Below are 10,241 nucleotides of genomic sequence, written 5' to 3' on the forward strand. Positions count from 1 at the left end.
CATCTATTATGCTCGTGATGACACTGGAAAACAATTAACCTCTTCGTTTTCGCACGCGCCTATCACGTTTTGAGTTTTTTATCATCGATTTTACGCAGTCGACTAAAATGCGTTCTTTCGACGAGTCGATACGATCTCATTTTCCGCTCGGAACGCACGAATACGCCGAGAAGCGTGCTCGATCGTCCGTCACGTGTGCAACGTGACGCATAGCTTTCAGGTTATGGACGCATAGCTTCGCATATGCTCCTTTCACGACGGTCTTCTGCTAGATGGTCAGCGCCACTCGGGCGACTCGCGCGATTTCGGAGCCACGTTTTGTCATCGTCCAGGCGTCCGTCTACGACGAGGCAGCGTGAAATATTGTCGGCGTCGCGAGACAAGCTTTTCCCGAGCCGACAAGGAATCTTGCTCGCGCGAAAAATCGCCTTCTCAGAAAAGTTCAGTCGCGCGCTTGACTCGCGCGTTGACGCTGCTGACTTCCGGTGGAGACAAGCCCATGTGGACGGTCGCAGCGAAGACCCAGATCAGTCCGTGATCGGTGTGTTCTTGGTGCGTTACTGTTCACGCGTTCTTGCACGTCGGAGTTCATCCCCCCTCGGTTCTCGCGTCATCCGGACTCTGTCGCGTCACCATGGCGGACTTGGACGACTTTTTTGCTAAAAAGGATCGCAAGAAGGCCAAGGGCAAGAAGTTCGCCACGACCGATGATGTCGCCAAGAAACTGGAGGAGACGGGCAAGCGAATCGAAAAGCCCAAGCCGAAGGAGAAACCAGTGAATCCCGAGGGCGAAGAGTCTCAACACACCGAGGTGAGACGGCGACGAAGCGACGATCCATTTCATGCGTTCTCCTAGTGTGCATTCCGGGATACGTGATACGTGATCGTCGTGCACGATGCTGCCATGTTTGTTCCCGGAAACATCATAGAGTTGCGTGGAGTAGCCGACGACGATGATGCGCGAGGTTTTTTAAACGTTTAGACACGCCTTATGTAATCGCCAAACACGCGTGGTGATCCGTGCGTCGCGCCAGCTGTTTCCGAACACGTGTACTCTGCATCACCCTCTGGTGAATGGCATCCTCGTGGAGGCGGTGTTTCTCGTGTTCAACTTTCGTGATTATTTGTGAATACGTTATATTTGAAACAACTCGCGCAAAGAGTGATATTTGTTATAAATTATGATATTTTGAATTAACAGGATACTTCTGCAATTATATATATGCAATGCTTTTCTAATTCTAAATTTTATTGATTATAAACGATTATCTAAGACTCGCGTTACGAGTCAATTATGTGTCTAAAAATTATTTAAAATTCAAAATTATTTAATAAATCAAATTTTGAAGATGGATGCACAAAATTATCATCACAAATATATATATATATATTTTTTTTTTAGGATGAAGACGAGTGGAAGGAATTTGAGGAGGAAAAAAAGGACTATAGTGGTCTAAAGATTGGGCATTTGACGGTAAACGACAGCATAGATGCAGAATCGGATGACGAAAGGGGCACTGGTGAAAACAGTTCTGACGGGGAATCTGGTGAGGGTGGCACAAAACATACGGGACCATGGAAGAAACCAGATCTACCACCGGAAGCTCCAGAAGTAACAGTAGCACCAGCACCAGCACCACCTGTAACTACTTCCACAGGAGGAAGTAGTTACAAAGCGCCACATTTAAGAAATCAACCTACATTTACTAGTCCACGACCACGAGGAAGGAATATTGCACCTGATATACACAGTGAAGAATATTTTCCCACTCTGAATTCCAAGCCCCAGCAAAGTAACGGCAGCAATCCATGGGGCAGAAAGTAAGATACAAATATATTTGAAGATATTATTGTAATAATTTAACTTCTAAGATACAAAAGTAATAGAGATAATCAAGCAATTATTCCTTTTAATTTGTTTTTAGAATTGAGCAAAAAATGGGGTAAATAAAACATATTTATATTGAATGTAAATAAAGGTAATTATAAGATTTGATGATAAAAAAAATGTCTGAGTCTCTAAAAATATGTAGAGATTGAAAATATTAATAATAAAAAATCGAAAAATCAAAATCCACTTACTATAAAACTTAAGTCCATAAATATTTTTAGGAATGAAATAAAGTTAAAATAGAGTCCTATTTTGATTATACTTATAATTAATCTTAAGGGATTGGAAATGTATTACATTTAAGTATACGGAAATGTATTACACTTATGTATTACACTTAAGTATTTTCAATTATAGACGACGAGAGGAAGGAGCGTTCGAAGAAGTTCGCAACCGAGGTAGCAGCAGGTCGTATAACGCGTCAGAGTCTCAAACTCAAGTGCCCAAACTCTCCCTGGGCAACAAATATGGCGCTCTGTCGCAAGATCAAAGCTGAAAACACCGATTAAATCAAAAAACATTACATGAATATCGCATCGTCGCTTTTTTTTGTTTCGTGACCCAACCTCGCCGAGAAAATATATTTTCTAGACTAGGATCACATACCCCTAGCGCGCGTATATCACAGTACGCATGTATACATACTCTGGAATTTATAAGACCCGGGTATGCCAATTTTGGTTCTCGTCGGCAGTTTTAAAGTGATCGTGCGACGGATCATCGATCTTAGGTATTTGCATGTGCGCTCATGGACCTTGCGACCTTGTAACTAACTCAAAACGAATATCGTGCGTGTGCGCAAGCTTATTTTCATACCATATAAACACGTGGTTGGAAATCGACTTTGATATTTCATTTTCTAATCAGCATAGTGTGTAGTACATTGCTTCCAGAAAAACGTCAGAATGTCCGGAAGAATGTGTTCGAATTCTTGAAATGTGCTCGAATATTCAAAACGACAGATTGGAACAACATTACATATGCGTCATTGTTATGCTCATTGTGTAGTCTAAACAATATTCTTCATTAAAGTATTTTACATGGTATTCGTACTTTCTTTTATACAATGCTACTTTTAATTTAACGTATACATAATTACTGCCACAATTGATGCCTTCTCATTGAGTATTGTCATTATAGAACATCAGATAGAATGTGTCCGTGGAAACACTATTAGCACTATGAACGCAAACGCTACCAACACTTAAGATATTATAAAAAATGTATAAGATGTTATAAAAAATATATAACTAATATATATAATTTATATTATATATATTAATTATTAGGTAGAACTTATCAGTGATATGATTGAGTTTGTTTTGAACACTACCATCCAGCTCCGCGAACATTCTTTAGCACTAAATAGCGCTAATAGCGTCTCCCCGAATGCATCTATAGAACAAATCGCGTTGATGTTCGAATACGATGAATTTCAAAATCGGCATAACAATGTCGCGATATCGAAATTTACGCGATTAGTTTTAACTGCTTTATGAGAACTATTCTTCAAATAGTTTCGAAAGATCGCGAGATAAATCTTGATCTCTCTCTTTCTTCAGTTTCGAGAGAGTGTTGCTTCGCTCAAAATGGCTACGTATGTCAACGAACGGAAATTTGTAGGTAAAAAGAAAATTATAATTAAGATATATATATATATATATATATATATATATATATATATATATATATATAATATTAAACGAGATTTTGTGCAGGGCTGGGCTTTAGAACGGCGCAAAAATATAAAGATAAGAACGAAATAACACGACCGCAATTTGAATGAGAAAAACGAGATGTAAAGAACAAAACACCAGTGAACGTATCGCAATAGTTGTATACAAAATAGAAGGGAGAAAGATACATAAACCATATATTATATTAAATATAAAGAAAATCTTATGTACATCTTTGTTGACAATTGTACAATTCTTTTTTTATTGAGCTAAGATTTTTTTTCTCGAGACGTTCAAGAGTGCGGCAAATATAAATGTCAAATCCGTTTCTTGGAAGACGGTTTCTCATTATTAGCGAATCTTTCCCGGTGAAGTGGCGCATGTTGTTTTCGAGATACTCAAGAATAGTTTCGAAATAATTTTGGTCGCCGCGAAATACTAGCCTGCCCTTTGTTACAGAATAGTTGAGAAATTACACACTAATTTTATTATTACTGTTATACATGAGAGCGAGCGATGGAATGACAGGAAGTGAGAGTGCGCGAAAGTATGGGGTGTGAGCATATTTAATAAAATTCAATCATCAAGATATTTGGTTGCCGCTTTCTTCCGCTCCTTTATTTGTAAAATCCTAATATTTTATATCGATGTTATTTAATTTTATTTTAAAAATCTGGTCGAAGAGTACGACTATTATACGTTATTACTAAAACAATTATTATAAAATCAAAAAATATAAAAAACAATTATATATATATATATATAAATTATATTTTTATCTAATATACTCCCGCGCGGAAAAAAATAATTCATATCTAATCATGTATGTATATATACATATAAGAGAAAAAGACATAAATACCTTAATTATTAATATATATAATTATATATTATACAATATATATTTAATTGTATATTTATATATTATTTATAGATTACTTTTTTATTATAGGCTGGAAAAATGGAAATATGTTTTTTCTTAAAATATTATTCAATATTATAATAGTTTTAAAATATTACGATTTTTTATTACGGGACGCACACGCGGCAACAAAACAATCTTTAGTAATCATTCACTATTTTCTGCATATTCTTACTTTCTCTAATATTATTTGATCACAAAATTTTTAACAATATCATGAGAGAAAATATTTATCATTCTGTGCTTTAGATGAAGTGTTCAAAGAACATCATAAACGCTCGATGCATCCTTATCGCTGCAAAGAAATAAAAGCCGTTGGCAATGATTTATTGCACCTCTTTTCTGTGATCGTAAATTTGATCGCGAACATACTTCTCACAATACTTAAGTCCGTGACTTCCATTATTACTGTAAGACGCGTGCATAGGATTATCCAGTAAAGAAGATCTAAATCTCGGCAAAAAGTATATCCAAGCTTTTGTCAATTCGCCAATCTAGAAAAAAAATTAATCCGTTAAAAGAGAAAATTTATGAAATTAAATAATGAAAAATATCGATACGTCTTGCGCATTCAATTAAAAAAAAAAAAAACTAAGGAATAATATCAAATAAATATATATACATATATTTCATATAGAAAAAAAAATTCGAAATTAGCGAAAGCTGAACGACAACTTATTAAAAATTACCTCTTCGAACATTTTCCCAGATTTGAGTGCAGTTTTCGGAATCAATAGAATTTCTTCTTCGAATCGCTCGTAAAACGTGGGATGCTCCTCTAATTCATCCAGTTTCTTCAGCATTTTAGAGTCCACATCATATACTTCCCCAAGCACGAGCTGCTTATTCGAAGCAGCAATTCATTGTGTGTAATTTCATTATAATATTATATAAATAAAAGAAAAATCTCCTTAGAAAATTAAAGTTTTAAGAAGAAAAAATTATAAGGATTGAAAAAAATATACAAGATTTAGTTACGAATAATTTCAATAAACCTAATACGAGCAATAATTGAATTTTTAAATAATATATATTTAATAATGAAATTTTACGAAATGTTTCGCACTTACTAATGCATTTTCAATTTAAATGTACATATGTATACTATAGAAACAACACAAATTTGTCACACATCTTCGGAAAGTGATCTTATTTTTCATTATTTATTATTTTTCTTCAATCAATTTAATTTAAAATTTCCAACAATGTCAAAATTTACACATAGCTGGAGAAGGACTAATTAGTGCAAAAATTTTTTCTTAAGATATATATTTCATTATCAAATACATTATATTTAATAGTTATTCGTATTAGCCTTTTTAAAAGTATTATTAATATAACGGGCCAGTGGATTTTAACTACATAAATTAAATTAATTGAATTAATTAAATAATTTAATTTCTTCAATTCTTCTACTTTTAATTTTTTAAGACTTCTAATTTTAATGCTGAAAAGCATTAATTTTTTCTCAACTCACATAGCCGACTTCGGGTTTCTTCAGTAGAAAGGGAATGTTATACTTTGTAGCGATCACCAGAGGATATGAAACTGTCGTTCTTCCAAGGCCCAGGAATTTTGCATAGCCGTTCGTAGCATCCTTAATAAGACCGTGATTCGGCTCGCCTCGTTTTAACGTGCCATACACAAATACGCGGTGCAACGGACTCTTGAACAGGTTTTCATACATGTCGGAAATCGCGAGTGACTCGCGGAAATCTCATATGTGACTTTCAGTCAATGACATCGCAACCAGATGTTAATCAACAATATTATTATCTTGCTTACGCGATATTTATGTTACACGAAATACGTGCAGTCTATTCTAGAGATCGTTGATAAAAATTCAAGATTGTATACATCTTAGAATGACACTTTGAAGAAATTGAAATGTCGCGAAAGAATGTAACGAAATGGTCGAAGTTCCTCTTTAAGCTCACGTTTGGAGAACGCAGTAAGCGAAGATGGAAAACTTGACACTTTGACAGTACACGATAACTGTCACGTGTAAACGTGAAGATTACGGCATGTCAACACTAGATGTCAGTAATGTCAATTGGCGGATTATTTAGAATTCAGTCGAATATGTGTGGATATACGCAAAATATATAAAATAATATCTTATAATTATATTTCTCACATTTCATCTTTCAAATTTATTCTCCAGTTTATATTTATATATATACAAATTTCACAAACAAGTATAAAAATGGTAAACAAAACATTATACTGGGGGATTATCACAAATTAATAATTGCTTAATTGAGTAGACGTGGAAAAATTATTAATTTTTAACTGTCAAATCAATTTTAAAATTAAAATTTGCAAAATTTGCACAACTTTTTGCACGAAATTTCTATAATATTACTATTATTTATATTTCATAAATGTTCACGTATTTCACTTTTTACCTTGGTCAATGGAAGATCCAGAATCTTTTCCGATGGATGGGAATAAAATGAATTCAGTTCTATAATAGCAATGTTAATGAGCACGGTAACGCCGGCAACGTGTAGTAACATTTTCACGAAGTGAAATAATTGAAGTGACAATGCGGCCAGTTCGAGTTCGCTTGCATCGGATACGGGGAGGGCATCGTGCGCGGTGATAAGATAAAATTTTCATCCAATAAAATTTCCAATTACATTATCACTGGTCGCACCATCTCGCGCGGCAATGTATCCAAAATGATTTAAAAATCTAAATGTGAAGATTCTGTAAATAGTACAATAGAAAAATTAATATAAATACAAACACTGTATTAATATATTTTAAAAAATATTTTCTTTTCTATGAGAAAAATAGGCAGTTTTAGATATTATCACAATAACTTTCCAAATTTGCAACAAAATTAATATTTTATAAGAAAAAAATAATTAAGTAGAATAATTATTATACACTAATTTTGCTCCGCAAGATTTCACTCTCTACCGGCACGAGATCTTTAAAATCTTCATTTCGAATTATTTGATTATCTTGTCGTCTGTAACGTAAAAGCTCCTGTAACGTTGTCCAATCTTCATTCTTTGAGATATTATTACCCTAATCATAGAGAAAAGCTGATCAATCATTGATGAAAGTTTTTTCTCTAGTGACATTCTTTAGAATAAAGAATATAAAGAATATAAAGAATATAAAGATCACCTCCAAAAATACATATAGTAATCCCCTACTGGAATCATTTAACAGTACATAATTCTGATAATACAGACACGATATCAATTTCTCCAATGTCTTATTCGTCAAACGATTGACTAGACGTAAAACATATAATTTTCATTCATAAATATAAATATTGAAATTCATCAAAAATTTGATGTATAATATAACAAAAGCGTACAATTTAAACTCAAATGTTGCAACTCCAAATTTCCGCTCGCCATCACAGAGCCTTTTATTGCCATAGTTTCTCTTGTAAATGGATGACTAATATTGATAGTATCTGAGGATTTTTTCGAAATCTGTAAAAATTATATTTTATATTCTTCTTCGTATTTCAATAATTTTTGATTAATAGCTCAAATGCTGATAAAAAATACTTGAATGGAATTGTCTGATATCGACGGAGAATTCATTTGTATCTTCATCTTTGACGAACTGTTGCGACGATTCGCTATATTTTGAAGACTATCATGAAATGAATTTTCAAGAAACTTGAAAAATGGTAAACGTACTTTTTTTAGAATTCTGTATTAAATTCTGACGCTGCCATATTTCACTTCTCTTCAATTGCATTGTGACGGAAGTTTCTTCAATAGTTCCATTATCCAGCTATAATTACAATCTTTCATTTACGACTGGGCAAAGTAACATTATGGCGAGAGATAATCTATCAACCTTGTTCTCCAACTCAAGAAATCTGCGACGTCGAAGATCGACGACTTCTTCGTGGGTCAAAGTGGACCTATTGCGATATATTATTAAAGATAGCAGTCTAAACCGGGAGTATCTAATTTAATCGCTTTTATCGCTTTTACTATTAAAAAATACATGCAAAGTTCCTGGATTATCAGCAAGGCCCCGTCATCTTGTATCTTGTTTCCGGTTAAGACCATGCTTTGTAGAGATCTACGAATATTGGCAAATATTACGTTTCATTAAATGTAAATGTTTTTTATTTGAAAAATACAGATTAATAGCTCTTGAGTTGAAACTATAATAATCAAGCATTACCGATTAGTTCGAAGCATCGCAGCGATATACTCGGCACCGATATCTGTAATATCATTATCCGCCACATTGAGAGCAATTAATTTTGGATCGTTCGGCGGGTCTCGATACTTCAATTCATCTGCGATTTTTTGTAGACCTTTATCGGATAATTTGCACATCTTCAATGATAAATAATGTAAACTAAAAAAACACTAATAAATTCAAATTAAATATTCGTCGTAATAATATATGTATGCGCGATTGTATAACATACTTTCGAGCCGGTGTGCAAAGTAAAAAAAAATTCTCTTGCACATTCGGATTGTTATCCAGATTTAAATCGGTCAAACATTCGAATTCCGTTAGCATTTGCGCTATTTGTAAGATGCCGTAAGCATTTATTTGACAATTGGGCAGTCTGAGAGAATGTAATTATTATGATTACATATATATGTCAAGTCACCCAGCTCATTTTAAAGTTTCTGTTACTTGAGCACTGTAATAGTGTTATATTTCTGCAACGTAGTATTCAATGCATCCAGAATGCAAATCGATACTTCCTGTCGTGCAATACAAAAAAGATGTTACGCGCACCGCAGACATACAAATGCTAATATCACTAACTAAACGCGAGTTTAAATGTTTATATATATGTAATATATATTTCATATAGTATATTTTTATTATTCTTATCTTTGCATTCCAGTTTCTGTAAGTTCTCCATTATTTTTGGATTCTCGAAAAAAACATAAAAGATCGGAACATCTTCCTCCAATTCAATCCTATAAACAAATCACGAATTTAAAGACAGAACGAAAGTTTTAATAATAATCAATATTTACTCTTCTGGTTCAAACTTTGTATATTCCATGCTATTATTCTTTATCTGAAAAAACATAATAATGTTTACAAAATTAATAATACACTAGTATAAGTCAACATAATAGCATATCAACAAAGATTTACTAGAAATCTAGGCATCGGCTCTTCTTCATATTCCTCGCAATGCTTTAAAAATTCAGTAATGAAATTTTCTTGAGACATTGCTCCTGCGATATCTGTCACAAGAAATGATTTTGATGAAAATCTATATATCACTAATCTTAATAATTTTATACAAATGTTTTCATATGTTGCTCCTTCAAATAATTTTGATATAAAAGATATTAACCATTTATCGATGTAGCGTATTTTTTTCTAATTTCCGTCATCTTTTTTATATATCTATTGCTAGATAACCTTTTGCTATGTAGCTTTTATTGCAATTTCAAAAAAAAACAAATGACAAAAAAAAGATATTCAGTAGATTATTTAAACGTATCTATTTTTTTAATTAATCAAGAGACACACGGAAATGTCTCGGGTCAAGTAAAGCGCAGCAATAGCTAGATTGGAATTATTATCTTATTAGATATTTGTTACAAAAATATTAAATTCTCATTTTTTTTCATGCACTGTCATCGAGTCAAATCCCTCGATTTTTTACATCCGTCGTAAATTCATAGATCTGGCGCCTACCACATACAGGTCGGGCGTTCCCGCTGTGGACGAGACGTAATCTGATGCCTGGAAAATATAGGGGTGACTAACCCTTAGGACCATG

The 10,241-nt window shown here is 33.4% G+C and overlaps 3 protein-coding genes across 5 annotated transcripts; 1 reads left to right on the forward strand and 2 right to left on the reverse strand.

The window, feature by feature from the left end:
• Nucleotides 1-438: 438 nt before the first annotated feature.
• Nucleotides 439-3,540, forward strand: LOC126853296 (protein CDV3 homolog). Of its 3 annotated transcripts, none has more exons than XM_050598902.1 (4): nucleotides 439-811; nucleotides 1,403-1,821; nucleotides 1,926-1,943; nucleotides 2,249-3,540. In XM_050598902.1, the coding sequence occupies exons 1-4, from the start codon at nucleotides 635-637 to the stop codon at nucleotides 2,385-2,387; spliced, it is 753 nt and encodes a 250-aa protein (XP_050454859.1). In that variant the 5' UTR covers nucleotides 439-634; the 3' UTR covers nucleotides 2,388-3,540. The 3 variants fall into 3 exon arrangements, with proteins under 3 accessions (XP_050454859.1, XP_050454861.1, XP_050454860.1); XM_050598904.1 differs by having other exon boundaries at nucleotides 453-811; nucleotides 1,926-1,979; nucleotides 2,249-2,383; XM_050598903.1 differs by lacking the exon at nucleotides 1,926-1,943 and having other exon boundaries at nucleotides 456-811.
• Nucleotides 3,541-4,158: 618 nt separating this feature from the next.
• LOC126853314 (uncharacterized) lies at nucleotides 4,159-8,088 on the reverse strand. Its single transcript, XM_050598927.1, is given in 9 exon segments — nucleotides 4,159-4,983; nucleotides 5,179-5,328; nucleotides 5,967-6,155; nucleotides 6,898-7,025; nucleotides 7,028-7,276; nucleotides 7,387-7,528; nucleotides 7,631-7,740; nucleotides 7,827-7,947; nucleotides 8,026-8,088. Coding segments are annotated over 9 exon segments (1,305 nt in total). The 5' UTR covers nucleotides 8,074-8,088; the 3' UTR covers nucleotides 4,159-4,815.
• On the reverse strand, nucleotides 7,898-9,403 carry LOC126853300 (leucine-rich repeat-containing protein 71-like). The gene is given in 7 exon segments (XM_050598907.1): nucleotides 7,898-8,257; nucleotides 8,324-8,390; nucleotides 8,477-8,554; nucleotides 8,660-8,839; nucleotides 8,913-9,056; nucleotides 9,128-9,198; nucleotides 9,338-9,403. Coding segments are annotated over 7 exon segments (732 nt in total). The 3' UTR covers nucleotides 7,898-8,131.
• Nucleotides 9,404-10,241: the final 838 nt, after the last annotated feature.

This window comes from Cataglyphis hispanica, chromosome 12 (assembly GCF_021464435.1).
Source record: "Cataglyphis hispanica isolate Lineage 1 chromosome 12, ULB_Chis1_1.0, whole genome shotgun sequence".
NCBI lineage: Eukaryota > Metazoa > Arthropoda > Insecta > Hymenoptera > Formicidae > Cataglyphis > Cataglyphis hispanica.